The sequence below is a fragment of the Dermacentor albipictus genome, chromosome 8 (assembly GCF_038994185.2).
Source record: "Dermacentor albipictus isolate Rhodes 1998 colony chromosome 8, USDA_Dalb.pri_finalv2, whole genome shotgun sequence".
Taxonomy (NCBI): Eukaryota; Metazoa; Arthropoda; class Arachnida; order Ixodida; family Ixodidae; genus Dermacentor; species Dermacentor albipictus.
The window spans coordinates 131,972,255-131,996,060 of record NC_091828.1 but is presented as its reverse complement, the minus strand read 5'-3'; the positions used below and the strand labels follow the sequence as shown (position 1 = coordinate 131,996,060).

The following is a 23,806-nucleotide window of genomic DNA, read 5'->3' as shown; positions in this document are numbered from 1 at the left end:
CTTCGCCATCTGCGTATTGGGGGGGCAGCCAACAGTAAGTAAAAATTAAAGCATAAAAAATGGCGTCACAACCTGAAATGGTTGCACCGTCAAGATCTTATGCTGCTTGGCGCGTATGTTTGTATTTCTTTAGCGTTAGGCATTTCGACTGCTACGCTAGCAGTTATTTTTCATTTGAACCAGAGGCGAGCTCGCAACTCGCCTCAGCTGAAGCGCCAGCGTGCCATCAAACTGCAGTAATGGTCCATCTCTTAATGTGACCATAACTGACGGCAATTGCTCCAGTAGGTCCCTTAGGAAGGTGAGTGAATAGGATGGAAATAAATGACAGTGCCACAGAAGTTTCAAAAGCAAGTTCACTTTTATTCTTCTAGAATGATGCAACAAATATAACTGACCAGATAAAACATGTTTGAATTGATGAAAAGTACTATAGCAAACACACAGTCGAAATATTTAGCAACATATGCGAAACCTTTTCACAGAATAATTCGCAATTCCTTGCGACACCGTGCATCCATATCCTACAGTGATCAGACAACATTGCCCCACATTATTATTTAGAGAACATTTGACTTACTAATTTTGCTGACCGTCGGACATTCAGAGCCTGTCTCACGGAGAGTAAACGAACATAGCACGACGTTCATTCGCGGGGCGTTCCGCATTTATCGTCACGACGAGAGACAGCGCGTCGGGTGCCGCAGCGTGAACTCGCGCGATAACAAAACGCCTCCGCTCACACCTTTAGCCAATGAATGCCTTGCGCTGCGTCACGCAAAATTTTAAGTGCAGCGCAAGCAACACTTTGTACAAACACGCAAGTAAATAAAAAAAAACTAGGATGAAACCGCCGCGTTGAAGTGACAAACGCCGTTCCGCAGGACATAATAGGTGGTTTGCACAGTATTGCCAAGCCTTGCGCCAGAATGACTGGTTGGTAGGCGTCACCAAGAACGAACTAATAAATCGTGAAATAGAAAAAAAAAACATTTTTTTTTCTTTTCGTCCAGCAAAGATATTTTAATGGAATATTTACTCGTATGAGAGTATCCTCATAAAAATTTCTAAGACTTATCTTTCACATAGGTTTTCTAGTTTCAGTGTTCGTCCTTCCCCCTCACCTAGTTGCGCTTAAACCGTGCAACACTAACTGATATCGCTGGCGATGGGCTTTGGCACGCTTTTCGTTCCAAGCTTCGTGACCTATTTAGATGGACTTTGCATGTTCTCCCATTAAAAGGGTTAGTTTCGTGACTTGCGTTGTGCCACTGTGACTGCTCACCGTCACTACAACGTGACAATATGATACCAGATATGGCGCTGAGACTTTTAAACTAGTAATTAACCAAACTTCAATAGTTGTTCGCCTTGTTAGGATTTATTCAAGCTATGAACTGTTCACTTAAACTGAATAGCGTAGAAACCAAGCCATGCATCCGTGATGACTGCTGTATTTCAGATTCAGTAGGAGGCGGCACGTACTATTCACCCGGGAGAGATTTCAAGAAGGCCCACGTCGCCGTGTACTATCCGGACGAATCTGAACTTGCTTTCAAGATGCCGTCACGCATATTCACATGGCGCCCTTATGCTGCTGTTACTAACAGCATGAGAGAAGCAGAGGGTAAGTGAATCTAAGACTGAAGACGTGCGACAAATCAGCAAAAGTCGAGAACGTTTATGGGCAAGATGTCGACCAATACCTTCTGTAGGTAACCCAAGTCATTTTTCCTTTTTTTTTGGGGGGGGGGGGAGGGGGATTACTTAAAGAACTGTGTCTGACCATTGTTCACGCACACCAAATCTCTAATTTGTCGATTGCGTATGCTACATAACACAGATGAGACCACACAATAAATCTGTCTGCGCTGGTTGGAGGGGTTTGATGCGTCGATGAGGCTTTCACGCAATCCTGTACGGTTTATGGGGTTTGGATGAGGCGAGAAAAACAGGATTTCGCACTGCCCTATATGATCACTTACTGATTACGAAATGAAGATGTGCGAGCGGCAAGAGCGTGTGCTGGCGGCCGCCATTTATTCTCAAATGCGGTCTTTTTTGTGTGTGCACGTATATACTCCCGCTACATATCACGTGGGCATGTATAGAAATGGTACATCTCTGCCAGAGTTCGTCACGAGGCGGGTAGGATGTACGAACAGCCACGCCTTTCATCGGCCTTTCGAGCTACGTATCTAGTGTTGGCTTTGTTAGCTTACAAACAAACCTATATCTCGCACGATTAAGTGGGTCAGTCCAAAGGCAAATACATATTCAAGGTGAAGTCTCACTGAAAGTGCAAACACGCAATGAATGTTTCAGCTAAGGCAGAGTAAGCTTCAAGAAATGTTTCGTTTCGGATTAACTAAGTCCGTGAGTTCTGCTGCATGCGTTTGCGTGCCATTGCCTGCTGCATGCCACGGTTTCAAGGCTTGATGGAGCGAGAAATTGTGCGCGAAGCATGAAACGATAAATTATGCCATTATTTACTTGTTTACTAGTTTATCATAGTTGTAGCCCGAGCAGGCATTACCGTGGTTATTAACAGTATGATTGCAATCTTAATTACACCGACTACAAACATCTCCGTGTCTCATCTCATCTGAGGGTCTGCTTTGGCCCTATATATTTTATTTACCCCACGAAACCCAGCGTTTCACATTGGATGCAGTGAATTTCATGCGAAAAACTGTTCTGCCTATCTAAACATACGCGCTCCGACATATCAAAACAGTCATGTTTTTCATATTTCGGAGGGAGTCTCTAGTTGTGGATAGTTCAACAAATCAATTATCTACCGTACTAATTAAAGCCTAAACAATTATTAGTTCACTGTTTTCTTCATATAAATATGCCCCCCATAGTCATAAATAATTGTGAACAAGCTTTTTGATTTTCTTTTGTGTGTAATGGTGTTTGGGCTTTGTAGGGTTGAGAAAATATACTTATTTATGATTGCCTTAAGGCTCTCAGGAAGGTATTGGATAAGGGGAAAACTATACCTGCATAAACGTAAAACAAGCGTTAGGCAACAAAGCAAAAGAAGCATCAACGTAACATAAGCTTTATTCGCACAACGTAACATCACCCGCCGCGTTGGCTTAGCGACTATGGTGTACCGCTGTTGAGCACGAGACCGCAAGATGACATCTCTTCGGCGGCGGCCGCATTTCGACGGGGACGAAATTCGAAAACGCCCACGTCCCGTGCATTGGGGACACGGTAAGGGTGTCCTAGCAGACAAAATTAATCTAGAGTCCCCCACTACGGCGTGCCTCCTAATAAAGTCGTGGTTTCTGCTCGTAAAACCCCAGAACTCAGTTCAATTTACAATATGATAGCGTGCGAAATCAATACAGTCAAATAAAAAGCACAGTTGAAGTCAAAACTAGAAACAGACAAAAGTACACACGGTAACACACTAGTAAATATTACAGAAAGATCATCGCGCCACAGAGAAGACCTACAATGCGGCTATTACCATATCAACTGCTGGATCACCTCAAGTGAAGTGCAAAAAGAAGAAAAGAGAAACAAGGTGAGATGATGCAACAACAATTGAACTATGCCTCGGCACAAAGCCCCAGGTTCAGATGCAATGAATGGTGTGTGAACCCTCACATGATTTGTTTAGGAAAAGTATTAAACATAAGTACTAAAATACCTGTGTATAAGAATACAGCGAAGTACTGGAAAAAATAAGGGCACTAAAAGACTAGATGGTTGAAAGGTCAAAATGTACGAGGCAGAGCAGAAAAATTGCCTTGGGTAAACTGTGAAAATCTTGCGTAACACGTGAACAGACAGGCAGGGTGTACGTTGGGATCTCGCGCCGTCTGCGTTCTACGGCCGCCTTCGCGTGCGCCGGATGGAGGGATGGAAGGATGGATGGATGTCATGAGAGTCCCCTTTGGAAGGGGGCGGTGGGTTGCACCATCAAGCTCTTGCTATTATACTGCCTAATGTCCTACCTAGGCTAAAAAAAGAAACCTTATTAACTCCCGCAACCAAATTTTCTGACCCCTATTGCGAACTTTGCTTTTGTACATTTCTGTGTTTTTTTTTTGTCGTTTCCTTACTTTTCTTCCACCAATCCTCCAATCACATCTTACTAATCCTTATTGCTCACATGTTTACTTTTCCACTGGTCTCGCTGAACCCAAGGGCTTCAAGGAGGCCAGTGGTGCCTAAATCGACCGCTGGGCAGACGTCTTCACGTTCTAATAAAACATGCTCTATAGCTTCCCTAGCTTTACCGCAGTAAGGACATGCTTCTTCTTTCTTCTTATATCTCGCTTGATAGGTGCGGGTTCTAAGGCATCCCGATCTCGCTTCGAAAAGTAATGAGCTTCCCTTTGAGTTATCATAAATTCTTTCTTTCCTGATTTCGTTTTTTCCTCTTAAGTATGGTTACTCTTGGCAGGTTTCTTTTCCATTGCCGCCACCCATGAGATTATTTCAGCCTCTCTGACTTTTTGCTTGATGATCTTTATTGCTGTGTTGCCCACCCTACAGGCCACGTACTTGCTGGTAAGCTTCCTAGTCCTTTTCCTCCACTGTGAATCAATGTTTTTCCTGTACAGATACGTCAACACTCTCCCAGCCTATTTACTTTCTTCCATATTCCTCAGTCGTTCTTCATACTCAATTTTAATGTGAGCTTCCCTCACTTCAGAACTAGTCCAGCCCATATCACACTGCACAGCTTCATTTGTAGTCTTCCCGTGAGCGCCCAATGCGAGGCGACCCACTGACCGTTGGTTCACATCGAGTGCTGGTTGTACCCCTACTTTAAAGCAAACAACCGCATTTCCAAAAGTAAGTCCTGGAACCATTACACATTTCCACATACCTCGGAGCACCTCGTACCTATTTTATCCCCGTAGCGCCCTGTGCTTTATTATGGCTGCATTTCTCTTCCCCTTCATTGTTATTGCTTTTTCCTGTGTTCCCATATATCTATTGCGTTCGTTTATCCATATACCAAGGTATTTATATTCTTTTACCCGCGGTATTTCGTGGCCCTGTATTACCGCTGTCTGTTCACTGTTTTCAGTGAATACCATAACACCAGATTTTCTAACACTAAATTTCAAACCTAAATTCTCGCCTTCCTGTCCACAGATATCAGCCAGACGTTGCAAATGACTTTGCTTGTTAGCTAGCAACACAATATCGTCCGCATAAGATAAACCTAGAAGCTGCTGCTCTACTACTGTACTCGCCTGTTTGTGTAAGATATTAAACCCGATATTACTCCCCTCTAGCGCCCTCTCCATCCTCACCATGTACATCATAAACAGTAGTGGGGATAAAGGCACCTCTGCCTCAGTCCCTTGTTCATATCAACTTTCTCCTCGCTCTTCATCTCTTCCCATTCAACGCAAACGGTATTTTCTAGGTAAATCTATCTGAAAAGCTGTAGACAATCGTCGCCTAAGCCTTTCCCTTCCAGAATATCTCACAAAATGTTGTGGTCTTTGTTGTCATAGGCTCCTGTAATGTATAAAAAGGCAACATATAACGGTCTGGATATCATCCAAACGGCTGCCTATTCTGAAGTCATTCTGAAGTTATCCCAAAATGTCATTATTCTCTGCCCATGCTAGAAGCTTTAATTTGATTGCCTGCATTGCTGGCCTGTATATTACCGATGTAATGGTCAACGGTCTATACGAGTGAATTCTGTCTTTCTCCCCCTTACCCTTATAAACTAAATTCATCCTACTTTGTCGCCAACTGTCTGGTATTCGTCTATCTTTTAAAGTTTTTTTCCACTGCTTTCAACAGAGCTTCCTTACTTTTTGGTCCTAGTTCATTTATCAGACTAACGAGAACCTCGTCCAGCCCTGTGACTGTGCGTTTAGGGATTTTTTCTTCCGCTCTCTTCCAGTTTAAATTTGTCAGCACCAGCTCCTTTTCCTCTTGCGTCTTTTTCATGCTCTTATTTTTCTCCAAATACAACCTCGTCATTGCCTTGGAAATATTCGGCTGTTATTTTTCGGATATAATTTATTGCCACTTCTCTTTCCAGTCTGTTTTCATATTCGTATAATATATGTTGTATTGTTTTGACTTCCTGCCTAATAATTTTATGTGGTTCGAAAATATTCTGGGTGCGGCCTTCTTTTGCCCACGTATTTCTAACAACCAAAGTTCACTATCCCTTTTTAATTTTGCTTGCACCAGTATTTGAACCATAGACTTTTTCTCCTGGTATATTTCCCACTTACCGGTTACTTCATCCTGCGGCAACTGCGCCTTCTTTGCCTGTCGGTGCTCTTGGGATGCTTTCTGTCTTTCGGCGATCACTTCTCGTACCTCCCTGTTCCACCAGCTTTTCGGTTTCCTTTTTCGTTTCCAACGAACATGTTTCTCTTTCCGTATTTCTGTCGTTATTACACTCAGAAGCTCACTATATCCCTACTCTTTATTTCGCCATTTGCCGAGTTCTTCCTCGACTCTAGTGACTATATTGGTTATTTGTTCAACGTTCAAATTTGGACTGGCCATTTTGCAGTCCTTGCTCTCCTTCCCAACTACATGCTCCATTTTGAAAATAGCTAACAGCGGCGCTCTCGGCTCCGCTGTTAGCCGGAGCCCTCGGCTAACGGCGCCATCTGGGGGCGACTGCGCGTGCTCGCCGCATTACATTTGTTTGCTCGGAAGCGCGTCGAATGGGACGGTCGGAGCAAAGCCTGCCCACACGCGCAGTCTGGGAGGCCATGGCTACACGAATTGATTCATGCATTTAAAGCCAGAATACGCAACCACCGTCTGACCTCCGCACCACGCTCATGCTGTCGATACACTTAATTCTTTCCAAGATCGCGCCCCTAATTAAGCGTATTTATCCCGTTCCTATGACGCTAACATAACAGTCCTAAAAGGAAAATATATCTCCTCAATTGCCACTAGCGCAGCAGTAATAGCATTCGCCTTTTTCATAATTTCTTTCTTTAATCACGGAATCACGCGGCAGACTTCAGGCAGCCCGACCACACAAAATCACAACGTGCAACATTGCACCGGTCAGCGTCTTCAAGTCACACAACAACGCTTACGCGCGACTCCCTTAAATAGCCTTCTTTTCTAGTTACATAACTTTTTTTCGCTGAAGGACATGAGACTGAAACATCTTTCCCGATAATATTTAGGCCATTGCCTGCAAATAAAGACACGCCTTTTATTGCTCTCCCACAAATATGTTACTCGGCGCTTCGAGCGAGAAGAATATACGTGACCCAGGGCTCGATTCTTTCTTAGTTACCATCCCATGAAGAAAGCAGACTATGAAGCTAGTGAAAGAATGGGCGAAGTTAACTGTTATGTTTAGTTGAAATACAGAAACAATGAGGTATAAAGAGAAATGAAGGTGTACGAAAAGATAACTTGCCGCCGGTGGGAGCCGAAAACATAAGTTTCGCATTACGCGTGCGACGCTGTGGGCACACCACTGAGCTAAGGTGACGGACGCATGTACTCACGTGCACTTTCCCGGGTATTTGCGCATGTGCACAAGGTTGCCCCTAGGAGTGTTAGTAAGAGCCACTCGCGGCCACGGCACTGTATCATCATTTTAACCGCAGGCGTCACGTATAGTACACGACCTCAGGAGCAGCGGCGACAGTCCAGTAAACCCTCGTATATGCCACCTCATTGATTTATCGCTGCCTGTTATTTTTTTGTTCGCGGGGTAGTAACTCTGCATTTAAGGGCTTTTTTTCGCTTTGCCCTCTTTTCTTAACCCGAAAATGTTTACGCCGGGCCTTACCGAAAATCTGTCCCTCTATCGTACGTCAAGCCATCGTCATCACGCAAATCCGCGAGATGATGATACTTTGCCCTTCTGTGCCCACCTAACGGTCCGGAAAGTATAGACATATAAAGATTAGAAAGGTTCGCATTATTAAGTGAACTGTGTTGTTGATGACGTAAGACATAATTTGTTGCGGCAAGGATATTAAAGTATCACTTGGATTGCCAATGTAAAGTTTCGTTGAAAACGTAACCGGCAGACTAGCCACCTAAAGGGCAGTAAATATGGTAGTGTTTGTAGAAGTATTGCGGCCATACCTCAGCAATGTAGCAGTCTGGGCACGTTGGTATTCCATTCTGAAGAACTGGTTCAAGCGCACAACATACAAGGATTAAAAAAGTCACACATACACACATACGAGCAACTGTGCGTGCCTTTTCTTGTCCCTCTTTTCCGTGCGCTTGAACGATTCATCTTTCAAACCTATCTAATGGTCAAGGATGTAGGCGTTGAAAGGTTAACAAGGTCTTTTTTTTATCAATTCTGGTCTTTGTGACGGATATTTGTTGCAATGGGGACATTTCGGTATCATTCGTTTCATCACTGAGAAAACGTGGCCGCCAGCCCGTATACAACTATAAGATTCGACAGGATGGACTAGTGCTCGGGAGGGTCCTGCGGTCTAACCCAGTCGGCGTCCACGCGCACGGCGTCTCTGGCGCATTTTCAAAGATGGAACCGGGCAACGGCGCTGCTCGCTGGCACCACGGCGGTTCGCGACGCTTTCGGGCGCCTGCTAAGCTGTGCGCACATTTGTGTGGGTGCTCACGCGCGTTGGCACCGGAGCTCTAACGGTGCAGTTTTGTCACACTCACCGTCGCATCGGTCATCAACAAAGCTCTGCAGGGGCAAAGGGCTTGGAATAACCCCTTTCCCCGTGTAAGAATGCGCCTGTATGAACGTATTCCCTCCTGCCTGGGTCACAAGTTGGCCTGCAGTATTCTGTAAATAAATAATAAAATAAATCTTACACTCGAATCTAATACGGTTGTCACACGGTGCATTTTCGGCATCGAATTTATCGACGATTGATTCCTCTCTGCCGCGAAAGAAACAAATGTTCCGCTGGCGGTTTGCGGCCGACGAGCAGTGCCCAGCGATTGAAACGCGATACTAGGAGCGAGTGGCTGCCGGCACTTCTTGTGCCAGCAAAAAGCCACGTCCATCTTTAAACCAATCCATCCAATTGTCAGAATGATCGCAACGCCCGCATCTCCAGTGGTGGGCCTTGCGCCCAATACACGGAGCTGTGGATTAGCGGTTCCGCACCTTCCGTCCCAGCTACAACTTTGAAAAGACCACGACAACTTTGGAAAGACCACGAGTAGTTCGTACTCCTGAGGAAGAAGCTGCCTACCACGAGCGTCAGCGAGAGTTGGCTCGTGAACGGGCTCGTCGTCGTTGGGCCGACCTCGAGCTGCGCACCAGAGAGGCCGAGTTTAAACGCCCGAGCGCCAGGATTAGGTGAAAATGAGGTGAAAGAATGGTGAAGCAAAATATTTACAATATAGACTGCTTGCGAAGTTTGACCTGCGCTGTGTGTAACACTCGGTGCAACTAACGAAGCTATGTTCTTCGACCGTCTTCACGGACTGCAAAAGGGTGGCGATTTTTTTTTTTCATTTTGCCTGGATCATACAGGACGTATGCCAACTTGCAACACTCAGACGTCATTCTTTTTTTTTTCATTACGGGGTTTTACGTGCCAAAACCACGATCTGATTATGAGGCACGTCATAGTGGGGGACTCCGAAGTAATTTGGACCCCCTGGGGTTCCTTAACGTGCACCTGAATCTAAGTAGACGGGTGTTTTCGCATTTGGCCCCCATTGAAATTCGGCCCCCGTTGCCGCAATTCGATCCCGCAAACTCGCGATTAGCAGGCTCACACCATAGCCACTAAGCAACCACGGCGGATGACATCATTCTTCATTATTTTCTTATGTGTGTATAGAACTGTAGAATCACATTAACAGAACGTGTTGCTGGGATAGTTGGTTCATATTTGCAGGTTTAACAAAATCTCACACCTTAGACGGGACAGTCGCGTGCCTATTCACTATCCCGTTTAAGATGTGCGCGGTTTTTGTACCTGCAAGTAGAGTCGTATTCCGACCAACATCACACTGCTAAATGAACGTATTTGTACTTGTTTTTTCTTTCAAATCTCGTCTGAAATTTCACCTCTGGATTGATATATCTACAATGAGCATAATTGTTGTTGTCAAATGCTTGTAGTTCCACGTGCACGTTAGCGCTTACCTTTATTTACTCGTTTACTTGCATCATGAGTTGAGCTAGTTGTTTACCTTAACATTAGCGTTATCACGTGTCATTCTTTTATTATTATTATCGTGCTTCCTTGTGACCTATATGCCGAATGTTCGGCTCTCAGTTGCGCACTGCGCTTGCAGGCACTGTGAGCGAAGAGACAGGCGTAGGTGTTTCACGGTTACCACGAGGCGGGCTGCTTAAACAGCTGACATTTGCCGCATTGCAGGCAAGCAGCCGGCCACTCCCGCCCATGACGTTGCGGTCAACCATTCCACGAGGTATGCGTAGTGGTAATGCGAGCCACAAAACCCACCCTACACAGAACTCACTGCCGTACGAGAGATGCACTCAAACAATCTTCTGCGCAAATGATGCAGGCAACAAGCGCACGGACCTAAAAGTATGGTCAGCTTAGTAAGCGAGAGAAGGCTCACTTAGGTGATATTCATTCATCCTTCTTTTGTGCAATCCAGGCTTTACGTTCAATATCAAATAAAATGGAGTAACCATAAACATGCCGCTACAAGCCTTAGTTTTGCTCAACAATGCATAGGCCAGACAAAGAAAAATTTGCTCGAGTCAAAGGCGTACTTCTTCGGCTTCTATGCAGGCCTCCAAAAGGACCAAATCTTCTATTTAATTACTTGCTGTTCAGTTCTCGTTTAAGTTATTTCCAACTGGTACGGGGTATAATGATGGTTACTAATCTTAATCATGTCTATTAAGTCAAAACGATGTATGCGGCACACTTTCAATGGCCATCTTGCTGCTCTACAAACCTTTTATTTTATAGTTCAGGCATAGTTAAGGCGATACCTGCCAACCTGCGACTTTTGAAATTCGTAAATTTGCCGCAGACAAGACAGCAAAGAGAGAGGGGGAACAGGAAGGACTCCATTTTTAAAGTTTTCCCTGGGAACACAACTTTTATGAGGTACATATGCACCTTACTTTATTCACATGTAAACGCAAGCACGACAGCAGCAGTAAACTTTAAAGAGCCGACTCATAATGTGCACCTTGTTTTAGAAAACCACGCAACATTTTCCTGGACTTCGCAGTTGCCGGTTTGACTTCCTGCAAAAACTTATCCGAATAACATTTTCCAAAGGAAGTGCCCTTCTGGAAATATGACATATTGGGCTGCCACTAAACGGCTCTAAAGTACCATCACAATTTTATATGCTTTTTTAATCGTCTGCCACGTAACCTCACGAAGACTTTTTTTTCGTACAAGTTGACGCAACATTATGTAAATCATAGAACGGCTGCAAATGCGTAAGCTTTACGAGAACTCTGGAGATTTTGCATATATGATTAAGGCACACCCGATACACAATTACACATTGAGCAGAACATTTAGCCTATAAATATAAAGTCGTAAGAACACAAATATTTGCACACCTTAGCAGACTTACGAATTTGTCATTTAGGTTATCCCACTGGACAAGGAGAAAGTTTGGTGGCAGGCACAGCACTTTCGAACTTGGGAAAAGAGCGTCTATTTACACTCTTCAATTGCTCCTAACTTACTGTCATCTAACAATTTGCATGTCTTCAGCAGCTCATTTGACGACATCCGCAAATGATATAATGTAAGCTCTAACGCCTAATCAGAAAGTACTTAGCATTTCGTGCTTTTTCTTGCATTTATTTTTGTTTCTTTTTTAAGTGTTTTTTCTATGTATTATCTGCTCAGTCTCAGTTCTCTATTCTCCTTGTCCAATACATTGGTGGTGATGTTCCTTTTAGTATCTATATGTTATTTCTTTATCTGTCTGGCAAAAAACGTTTGCTTGTCGTTTTTCATTTTGTTCATTATAATCTATTGATCGCAAGTCTTTATTTCCTGTACATTTTCATATATTAGTGTGCATCCATGCCTTGAAAAAGTTTCGTGGCTGCTAAGTGTTTGCTTTGCGAAGTGTTGCCACCACTTCTATATTTATTCATAGGCTTCATACCAGTCAAACTGCTGTAAAAAAAAAATTCTTTTTCACAGTGCTTCAATCTGTACCTATATAAGCAGACAAAAAGAGAAAAGCAAAAAAATAAACAAAGATGAATTTCGAGCTGATATGCTATGAAGGCGGTGCACAGGGCGACAGAGAACACGAGACTATACTCACGTGCAAAGACGAATAGCTATAGGTGTGGAGTAATGGAACTTGCCCACGAATAGAACGTGAGCAGCAGAATGGCATAGTCTGAAATATCGGTCCAATTATTCAACATTTACGGTTTGTCTTATTTTTATTTTATTTTTATTTTATTTTTTATTTTTATTTTTTATTTTTATTTTTTTTATACTGCAATCCCCACCGGGATTTTAGCAGGGTGGGATACAATACATGAGAGAAAATACAACATAATGGCAAACAAAATATATGTTCATGTCTAGGTCATAGTCAAGAAAGAACAGACAAAAATTTAAGCAAAGCATTTATCATATGTGCAAATGAAACAGAGGAACAATCAACGCATATATCATATAGACAGTCATTATAATATAACCAATTATGTTTCAGCCATCAAGAATGGATGCGAAAGCACACAAAGAGTCTGCTTAAACGATACAGCTGCTGAGGTTATTCCTGTCTCTGACTGTTCGTGGAAAAAATGAATACTTGAAAGAGTCATTATGAGAACGAAAAGGTGTTATTGTTAGTTCATGTTTTGGCGTGTTGAAGAACCGGAAGAAAATGTAATCCATTCGCTAACGTCGACCTTATAGTGCCCCTTAACTAACTGATATAAAGAGTTTAGTCGTGATGAGCGGTTTCTATCGGATAACGGGGTTAGGTTAGCGCGAGCTTGTAGTTCAGTCACTGAGCTGCATCGAAAATTGTTATAAATGAACTCTACGGCTTCTTTTTGGACATTCTCTAGTTTCAGAATATTACCTTTTGTATAGGGGTCCCATATTATAGCAGCATAATCTAAGTCTGGGAGGACAGAAAGTGAGAGAGGCATAAAGCAGAGATGCCTATGGATTTGTATGCTAATCTTTTTACAGGAGGGGTAGCCAGAGTTAACGTTCTTCTTAAAAAGAATAAGTTTATATAAGCATTCGCTGTAACGTAGTGAATATGTTTATTCCACCTAAGATTGTTTGAAATCCATAGCCCAAGATATTTGTATTCAAACACTCCAGACAAAATCACATTGTTAAAATTATACGGAAACGATAAGGGCCTCATCTTTCGAGTGATCCGCATGAAAACGGTCTTGTCGAAGTTTACACACATCTGCCACGGCTTACACCAAGAAGCAACACGCTGAAAATGATTGTTTAACAATGCCTGATCCGATTGATCATTAACCTCCGTATATAGAACACAGTCGTCCACGTGCAATTTTATTTTGACAGATATCTTCTACCATGTTGTTTACATACATAAGAAAAAGAAGCGGCCCTAGGACCGAGCCCCGCGGGACACCTGATTTCACTGGCAACTGGTTAGATTGATGGCCCTTGAATGCAACAAACTGGAGGCGACTGTTCAATTACGCTGAAATCCAATTGACAAGTTGAGAGTTTCTAAACAGGCTATGTAATTTAAATACCAATTTACTGTGTGATACCTTGTGTGATACTGTGTAATACTTTGATCTGCCTACTAATAATCATCGCCTATATAGTAACATACTTTATTTTAGAAATAATGACTTTCTTAAAGTTACCACCCCTCTTATGTATCGGTTGTTTGTCTGTCGCCTCTTTCGTAGGCCGATACCGGAGGTGGTGCAGCCTAAAGCCAATCCTGTGATTATGTGCAGTCTAAAAATGTAGACCAGTGCTAGTATTACTAGCGCTACTGGTGACACCAGTCGTGCCCGTGGCACCACGCAACAACGCCGGTACCACCGGTAAGAGTGGTACCGGGGTGAGCATAACGCTATCGCTTTCTAACCTCGTGACACCTAGCGTTTTGAGACGCGGTCACTGAGGCCTGCGCTTCTGGCCGACTCCGTTTCAGACATCAGGTGCAACGCTGAGGAGGGTGGGGGCGAAATGCGAAAACAGCCGTGTACTTGGATTTAGTTGCACGTTAAAGAGCCCCGGGTGGTCCAAATTTCCGGAGTCCCCCACGCGGCGTACCTCATGATCAGATCGTGGTTGTGGCACATAAAATCCCATGATTTATTGTAATTTTTAACGCTGTGCAAGCAGCGCAAGAAGTTCGGTGACGAAAATTTATCACTCCGCGCGTTCCGTCCATGACTCGCTGCACGCCAAAGCTGTATGCTCACGCTAGCGACTACGTGAGGCACCGCAACGGGCTGCCAGCAAAAAAAAAAAAAAAGAAAGGAAAATAAATTGAAAAGAAGCGCAATGGAAAACAAATTCATCTAAAAACTGAGCGCCCTTTCACTTTGTGAAGAAGGATGACCAGCGAAGATGTGCATGGGCCCTTTAATGGTGAATTACACTTCCACCGCAGGTCGGCCCGGTATTGCACAATCTTCGGGATCGGCTCCCGTACGGGGAGTGATTAACGCCTGCTTCACCTCCGCCACGGGTCGGCCCGGCATTGCACTATGTTCGGGATCGGCCCACGTATGAAAAATTGTTGGCCTATGTCCACGGAGACGAGATCCGCCAGAACGTAGCCATGAGCAGCTTCGCTGTAAAACAACGCATTAGATAACCGTGTACCACCTTTTGTTTGTTTCTGAGGATTAAAACGTTTTTCATTCGATACTAAGCCTCTATAAAGAACAGCCTCGCACAATTACGATGAAGAACAGGTACGCAGCCACTGCAAAAAGTCTCTCTAGCCGCCACAGCATTGCGCCTGATGCCTGAAACGAAGTATTGCGTGCCTCGACATCCTCCTCGTCCGTCGCTGTGGCACCTCCTCACGGTGCTGGAGGACACGGACTGTTGCCTAACTTGTAAATGCGCCACCTGGCTACCGCGGACTGCCACGGGCTCTGTAGACGCTTCCACCATCGCTCTCTTCTTTATGTCCCCACCTCCTTCCCTAGAGCACTGAGCCGTGCTCCCTAAAGGGTTGCAGAAAATAGCGCGTCTTCCTCCCTGCAGTCACTCTCTCTCTTTGTTTGCTTGCGTTCGTCTGTCTTGTCTGTCTGTCTGTTTCACTATCCGTGCGCACATACCCATTGTAAAATGCAGCAGCATTGTGTGTAGCTGCGCATAGCTGTGAGTTATGCGTCCGCCCTGTTTACTACCATGTACTCGTATTGTTTGGAGCTGCTGTGCTCATAATGAATAATTGCCAATTAGCCAGGTTACCAGTTTTATTGCCTACAAGTTCTGTGGCTCTCACCCCTAAATCCCGCAGGAAGGCACTGCCTTTCATAGACAACTAGAGGTCGAATCGGCTTCGAGCTATCTTAACGCGACAGCGTTAAGGGCCCCGCGTCGCATAACATCCGGTGTCGGCGTCCGGCGCAGCGGTCCCCGTGAGTGAAAGTTCCCGTATATATTTAAGTATATGTATATGCCACGCCTTTCTGTTTGGCATGCGGTATATGTCGGTTCTATTACAACGCCATTCTATCACTAAAGTTGCTCATACCCTGTCTTACATTCTTGACAGTTATTCCTCGGAATTTTGAGAATGACAGCCTACAGATGTCATGAAACAAAAGACTGATAGTGCATTATTTTTAAGTAAAATCTTCTCAGACTGAAATAATTAAAGCGGGAAACAATAGCAAAAACCTGAACATTATGTAGCTTTTCTTTTTTTTTTGGCACGGGTGTGCGCTATCTCCGGGATCGGCCCACGCAAGATGGCGCGTTTCTACCAGAAAACTCGCCTTCGTGCATAGCGTTCGCCGCCAGCGTTTCCCGGTAAACATTACGGTTACATAAGCTGCAGTTGCCGAGAAGCGTGAGAAGCAGTCGGGGATCTTTGAATGCTATCGCGTCCCACTCTTAAAGGCTAAGTGTAAGCGTCCTCCATTCTTTTTTTTTTTTGATACTGCACCCCGGTTCTGGCTATCCACGGCATGCCCACATCAGCATGGCGAAACATTCCTGAAAAGAAAATAGCCATCGTCATCATCATCATCATCACCCTGGCTACGCCCACTGCAGGACAAAGGCCTCTCCCATACTTCTCCAACTACTCCGGTCATGTGGTAATTGTGGCCATGTTGTCCCTGCAAACTTCTTAATCTCATCCGCCCACCTAACTTTCTGCCGACCCCTGCTACGCCTCCCTTCTCTTGGAATACAGTCCGTAACCCTTAATGACTATCGGTTATCTTCCCTCCTCATTACTTGGCCTGCCCATGCTCATTTCTTTTTCTTGATTTCAACTAAGGTGTCATTAACTCGCGTGTGTTCCCTCACCCAATCTGCTCTTTTCTTATCCCTTAACGTTACATCCATCATTCTTCTTTCCATAGCTCGTTGCGTCGTCTTCAATTTAAGTAGAACCCTTGTCGTAAGCCTCCAGGTTTCTGCCTCGTAAGTGAGTACTGCTGGTAAGACACAGCTGTTATGTACTTTTCTCTTGAGGGTGGATGGCTACCTGCTGTTCATGATCTGAGAATGCCTGCCAAACGCACCCCAGTCCATTCTTATTCTTCTGATTATTTCAGTCTCATGATATTGATGCGCGTCACTACCTGTCCTAAGTAGATGTATTCCCTTACCACTTAAAAAATAGCCAGCACATAGCGCTAAATAAAGGAAGTGTTCGTAAAAAATGACGATATTTAATGTTGAAGGACAAGGTCCCCGCGGTGTGACTGGCGATGAGTCTCGTTCCCCGATTTCTCTTCGACGTATTCATTCTACCACTATCGATGGTCTGTTCGACTGTACTTAACTAGTAGATTATCTTACCATGTTGAGCCATGTAACTTTATGTAAAGCCATGTAACACAATCGCATAGTCGGTGCCACCAAAGTGTTGATTTTACAACGCATCAACTTTTGTGGAAACATTACTATTTGTACTTCCTTGAGCTGTAAAATGTTTTAATGCACAGTCGCGGAAAGAAGTCTAGAACCTACCGCATCAGCAAAAAATTTTAAGTTTCCTCTAGCACAGCCGTGCAACGTGAATTGTCTGAATGCACTACGTTCGTCGAATAGCTCCCCGTGGTATGTACTACTGATTGCAGCCTGCAGGTTCAGCTGTAAAGAAAAAGAAACGTTCTTTTCTTTTCTTTTTCCTGTTTTTTCACGGCATCTTTAGTCTCCAGACATTTGATGCGCCTTTTCTTCGAATTACCTCTGCGCACTTTCGGCGCGCAGGATACCGTATACGCAGATGGTTATTGCGTGTTTAGACTATCACAAATGATTTTAGAAGCTGTGGCATCGTGATAATGACGATAATTGGAATAGTGCGATGAAATCGAGCGATGTCGCTTTATCGTGCGTGCTCTGGTTTGTGGTATGTTCGTATTATGACGCTGTACATGTTGGGCTTTAAATTTGACTTATTCAGCCCGGTGATGAATGCTAAAAAAATGTTAACTAAGCTCCGTTCAGACGAACCAAATGGCCGAAGCAACCTTCCAAGCCTAAACCCACCTATAATGTTAGTCTGAGCTCTACCACAAGCAGTGAAATCATACTTTGTGGCAGTATTGTGCGGCACTACGTATATTGACGAAGTTCTGACTGTAGCACAGGAGCATAAATACCTTGCAGCGACTTGGCTGCGGTGACCATAGCAGACATAGAGCGAATCGCCAGCGCGAAGCTGGAGCCGGGGGTCCGGTGGTACTACAACAGCGGTGCCGACCAGGAGGAGACGCTCAAGGAAAACAAGGAGGCCTTCAAGAGGTCAGTAACCTGAAAGCATTACAAACGCAAATGCTGTGTATTTCGCTGCTCAGAATAGAAGCCAGAATATGATTCCTGAATTTACAGCGCATTGCAGAGTTCTCGAATATACAATTAATCAGAAGCTGTTTTGGCTGTAGCTTTATTGACTGCCAGGCCACTCGTGCCAGCCGCCATTCGTGCCAGCCGCAGCTGACCTTTGAACCATTGAAATGTCTCCCGAATCCCGTCAACTAGAGAGGTCCAAGTAAACAAGTGCCCTACAGCTTTGTCGTTGGTTTCGCTTTTCGCACCGCCTGAGTACTCCTTCTTCTCAATTTTTACATGGTCCTGTAGTTTGGTCTCACACCTTGCCTTCTCTTCAACACGGGTGCGCTCTTGCGTCCTTCAGCGAGCTCGTGCTTTCTGACATTCTGCATAGCGACATGTGTTCCAACTTGCGAGGCGTCATGCTTCCTCCTGCAGTCTTTGCAAAGCGAAGGCTTAGTACAGCCGCTGCAGCTTTCCGTCCCGTCACACGGTCATCCATCCCTCCTCCCCTAGCCCCCCCCCCCCCCCGAAAGACGTGCGTGTATAATTCGTAACAGGTAGCACCACTTACGCGTCGCTCTCTCTCTCTCAATCCCTCCCTCACTCTCGCTCCCCTCGTGTGCAGACTGCGCTTCAGGCCTCGCATGCTGGTGGACGTGTCTCGGGTGAGCACGACGACGACTCTGTTGGGACAGTCCGTTTCCATGCCCATCGGTTTCTCGCCCTCAGCGATGCACCAGCTAGCGCACCCTGACGGCGAAATTGGCACCGCTAAAGGTATGTCACACCTATCAAGGCTGTCTTGCATGAGCTAAGCAGGAAGGCTAAGCAATCTTAGTCGACTTAATGGTTGCCTTTAGTGGCCCACTAAAGCACACCGATCAGCCAACTAACTTGTGTCCTGCTTCGTAGCTGCCGAAACAGCTGGCACAGTGATGATACTGAGTTCGATGAGCACCATCTCTCTGGAGGAGATTCGCCGCAGCGCCCCCAACTGCATCCTGTGGCTGCAAACGTACCTCTACAAGGATCGCGCCCTCACTGAGTCTCTGGTGAAGCGGGCCGCCGCCGCGGGGTTCTCCGCCATCGTGCTCACCGCCGATTCGCCAGTTTTCGGACAGAAGGTCATGGCCAACAAGTACCGCTTCCACCTGCCCACGCACTTGAGGTTAGCCTCGATAGTTCCTGGAAAACAACCTTTCTGTTTTTCACACTTGCGACAGCAAGTTGTACAACTAATCTTTGCGATAGTTATGAAAGTGTCTTGTATAAAGCCTCTTGTGGGTTATAAGTGACTCCAAGTGTGCAGGGAAAACAAGGGGAATGCGGGAGATGGAAATTCAAGACGATGAGCAAAACGTGAACAAGGTGAATGCAGGAGCCAACGTTTCGACAAGTGGACTTGTCTTCAACTACAAGTGGACTTGTCTCCAAGTGTGCAGACGCACACAAACTCTCCTCTGTATGCTTAGTTGTTGCACTAGCTCGCGCGATCCTGTCTAAAGCCTATTGTGTGCCATAATCACGCAAAATAGCATAAAGAAGGTTAAAAAAAAGCAAAGATGTCCACTGCAATCGCGGCGGCAACAACCACTACCCGTCACCGATTGCTTGCTAGGTGGCGCCGCGATAACGCGTCACGGCAAAAACACAGCTTTTGCCAAAGCAAAACCTGTGTTTATCACGTTGTTAGATTACGTTCTTTGACACGCTCTTCATGCGACAATGTTGGGCAAGATCACACGCCAGCGGGGCCTTATGCAAGGCTGACGTCAGTGGAAATAATGTAAGGTTTCTTTAGCACAATTCTTTTGCTTTTCGCGTTTCACCATTAGTCCGAACGGCGCTCCGTCTACGTTATCACCAGAGATGGCGGGTAACGAGTGATGCATGCTAAGAAAGGAATAGATCCGAGTGATAGGAATGGTTGCCTTATACCGGCACTAAATTTGCTATTCCACGCTCTTTCCGTCACGTTTAAAGTGGAGGGCACAGAAAAAGCAGAGGACAAAGTAAGTTAACAAAGAAACGCTGACTCGCAGCTGAGTTTATTTTTGGAAAACATGGTATACGTATATACCCCGGCTAACCGTAATTCATGAACATTCATGAACTGTTAAAATAAACCTAAAAAGAATTCGCCTTTCCAAACACATGTCCCGGAAGCTCTTTGTTGATGTTGCTTAACTGTCGTTGAGTCATTCCACACATTGGAGCTCATTGTCGTAAGTTGGGGCATATAGGTACTATGTTTTACAAAAAATAACCTGATTTGTGAGTCACCGCTTGTTTCTCTTGTGCGCGTTGCAGCTTAACCATGAATAATATCAACTGTTTAGCAATACTGGTGATGAATTCCAACAAATGAATGAGGACCTGTGTACGAGTAGGGTTGAAGAATGATATGCAGAAGACAAAGGTACTGTTCAAAAGCCTGGCAAGGAAACAAGAATACATGGTTGCCAGTCAGTCTCTAGAGTCTGTAAAGGAGTACGTTTATCTAGGTCAGTTACTCACAGGGGACCCTGGTCATGAGAAGGAAACATACAGAAGAATAAAAATGAGTTGCAGTGCATCCGACAGGCATTACCAAATCCTGACTCGGAGTTTACCAGTGTAGTTGAAAGAAAAGTGTACAATCATTGCATTCTACCGGTGCTAACAAATGGGCAGAAACAAAGAAGCTTCAGAACAAGTAATGCGCAAGGAGCGATGGGACGAAAAATGTTAGGCGTAACGTGAAGAGACAGGAAGAGAGCGGTGTGGATCAGAGAGTAAACGAGGATGGCCGATAGCGTAGTTGATCCAAAGAGAAAGAGAAGTGCTGACCAGGCTATGCAATGCAGTGAGATAAATCCACCCGAATTTCGGAAATCAGCCAACCACCCCTTGCTCATCCTCCCCCTCATTTCGTATTAGCAATAAATCGTGCTTCAACCCTCTAATCATTGCCGACGCTTGCAATGAGTGCGTTAAATTCGTCTTTGGACATGACAACGACAATAGCCCTGTTTTTAATGTTTAGAGTCTGCTCACCATTACCAGGGATTGTAGTAAATTGTGCGGGCTTGGAAAATATTTCGCTGGATATTGACACGTCTAAATGTTGTGGACTAGACGGTATTCCAACGATATATTTAAGAAGACACTCCGAAAGGAATACCCGCTACCTAACCGCAATCAATAATACGTCACTAAACACGTGATCCCTTCCTCTCGTGTTGGAAATGACTAACGTCATTCCTACATTTACAGCTGGTACCACCTTTAACTAATTACAGGACAATATATCTCATTTCGTCATCGCGTAATCTTCTTGAACACGTAATTCACAAATATATGGTGGAACACCTGGACAGCCATGCGGTTCTCTCACGTCATCTACACGGCTTTGCATTTTGTCTCTCCGCAGTTACCCAGCCTATAGAATTCACGCATGACCTCGCATCAACACTTAAGACTGCGTCCAGGCTGACGCAATTTTCATCAGCTACAGCAAAGCTTTCGAACTAGTCTGTCACAATAAACTTCTCTCAAGATTGAGCACATTTATAAAAGATGCGACACCGCTCTAATGTACTGCTTATTATTTGCGCGTGCGTTCTCTGTTTGTCACATTCAATCATGCGCAGTCTCGCTCTGTTGACATAAGTTCAGGTTTGCCAGAGGGCTTGGTGCTTGGACCTCTCCTATTTGTTAATTATAATAATGATGTTATTGATATTGTTGCTAACATGCCAGTTAATATTCATTTGTATGGCGATGATTGTGTCTTATACATTAACATAGCCAACACTTATGACCAAATATATTGAGCAACGCGTTTTCACTGTTCTGTGAGTGAAGTGACTGATGGCAGATGCAAATTAATTTCAAGAAGACAATGGTCATGATGTTCACAAACAAAAAAGAGCGCTTGCCCATAGAGTTTTGGACCTAGTTCATGCGAACGAGTTTAACTATCTCGAAATAAATTTACGTCTAGCCTGAATTGTCAAGATGGAAGAAATATGTGCTCGCGCACAAGAAAGCGCTGGCTACCTGAAGCGTACTCTAAACGGGTCATGAAACACCCCTCGCGCTCGGTGTAAAAACACAGACCACGGACGCTTCTGTGAACACCTCGGCCAAGTTGTGCAGTACTGCGTGGCGCTTGGAGCTCGTAAGCGGAGTGCGAAGTCGCCGTTCCCTCAAGGGCGCTCTCTTTTTAACACGAGCTTGCTCCTGTCTCTCCTTTCTGGGCGTTTGATTTGGTTGTATAGCAAATTCCAACATACGCTTCCAAATAGCTGACGTCTGTGTCAAGAAGAGTGTTTTGCATCAGTGCGCTTTTTAATACTGTTGCTGCGTATACTTACTGACTCAGTTTAATGAACAGGCTGGTAAGCGAAAATCTGGTTTCGAATTTCAATAATAATAACGTACCTCCCGAGGAAGCCGACTCACACTCGGCCGCGGCCGCCCGCGTAGTAATGAAACTTTGGTCCCCCTGTTTATCGGCGTCGTAGCTTTGTGGCCCGCTAATTGAGACTATATTTTGAACACTCCTCTAGCCACGAGCCACGCGAAGCTCAAGGTCAGCACACACGCATCCTTGCCACCGCGAGCTTACTCCTGGCTGCACCTGGTTAGACGCCTTGGCAGACTTCGCTTCGTTTTCAGTTATTGAGAGCACTTCAGCATGTGCGAGTTGGATGTGGCTACTATCCACCGGTCAAGCTGGTGAAGGACAAAGCCGGTCCGCACCACCCCTATGGAAACGCTCATGACCTTTATGTTTCCTGTATGTTTCCTTCTTGTGCCCTACCCGCCGTGGTTGCTTAGTGGCTATGGTGTTAAACTGTTGAGCACTAGGTCGCGGGACCGAATCCCGGCCACGGCGGCCGCATTTCGATGGGGGCGAAATGCGAAAACACCCGTGTACTTAGTTTTTAGGTGCAGGTTAAAGAACCCCAGGAGGTCGAAATTTCCAGAGTCCTCCACTACGGCGTGCCTCATAACCAGAAAGTGGTTTTGGCACGTAAAACCTCCTAATTTTTTTCTTGTGCCCTGTGTGACCTTTATGTTTCCTTGTCCTTTATGTGAACTTGAGGAAACATACTTTGTGTTTACGGCATGCTTACTCATCCTTTCGTAGAACTCGACGGAACGAACTTTATCTTTCCTGTAGAATGCGTCCTTTGTGTTTACGGCAGGATGTTACCTGCGGGTGCGCTCTATGTTAACTGGCTGTGTACTTCCTCGAGTGCACATCCAGGTAACATATAGTGCACCCAGTGACCATCTTTTAACACATGCTAGAAATAGATCATCTACCTGAACGATGTATTCACTACTGGCGTATCTAAGAAAAAAAACTGGGGGGGGGGGGGGGGGGCGCCTGACTGCCCCTTCCCTATCTATCTTGGCCGCATCCGTAGCATTGACGGCCACGTGAAATCAACAGTACATACGTACATCAAAGCCTCATGCAGCGAATTATCTCTCACGACAAATAACGATTACGCGGCAGCTGGAGACGCGGTGGCACGACGTGCAGTGTTCGATGGCTTGCGCTGCATGAACCGAAAAATAGGCGGACGCCTCTGGGGCCCAATCCGCCGTGTTGCTGCGCGAGCGTATATGAATGTACAACCTGACATTTAAGTAGCCGTTCGCGGTGTTATATTGGTTTTATGATAGTCTCATTACACGTAAATATCTAATACGTATACGTTACGATTGTCTCTATATTAGGCTCGTAAGATTTCTTCGCAGCCGTCAGCGGAAAATGCAAGCCCTGCCACCTCCAAAGCTGAACTGGAGCTGACGCTAACTTTCAGAACGCCTAGTTCGAAAGAACGTAGTGAAATTGAATATCTATAACGTTTCTGATACTCTAAACTGAAAAAAGAAAACTCGAA

At 45.0% G+C, this 23,806-nt stretch overlaps 1 protein-coding gene across 5 annotated transcripts in view; it reads left to right on the top strand.

The window, feature by feature from the left end:
• The window catches only part of LOC139049181 (uncharacterized), a 56,215-nt gene that overhangs the window by 20,661 nt on the left and 11,748 nt on the right, over window positions 1-23,806 (top strand). For 3 of the 5 annotated variants that reach the window (XM_070524499.1, XM_070524500.1, XM_070524502.1), the window contains 5 exons: window positions 1,463-1,627; window positions 10,323-10,374; window positions 17,739-17,873; window positions 18,529-18,680; window positions 18,816-19,071. In XM_070524499.1, the coding sequence (XP_070380600.1) occupies window positions 1,463-1,627; window positions 10,323-10,374; window positions 17,739-17,873; window positions 18,529-18,680; window positions 18,816-19,071 (760 nt within the window). The remainder of the gene's footprint in view (window positions 1-1,462; window positions 1,628-10,322; window positions 10,375-17,738; window positions 17,874-18,528; window positions 18,681-18,815; window positions 19,072-23,806) is intronic. The other 2 variants (XM_070524504.1, XM_070524503.1) reach the window with 1 other exon arrangement.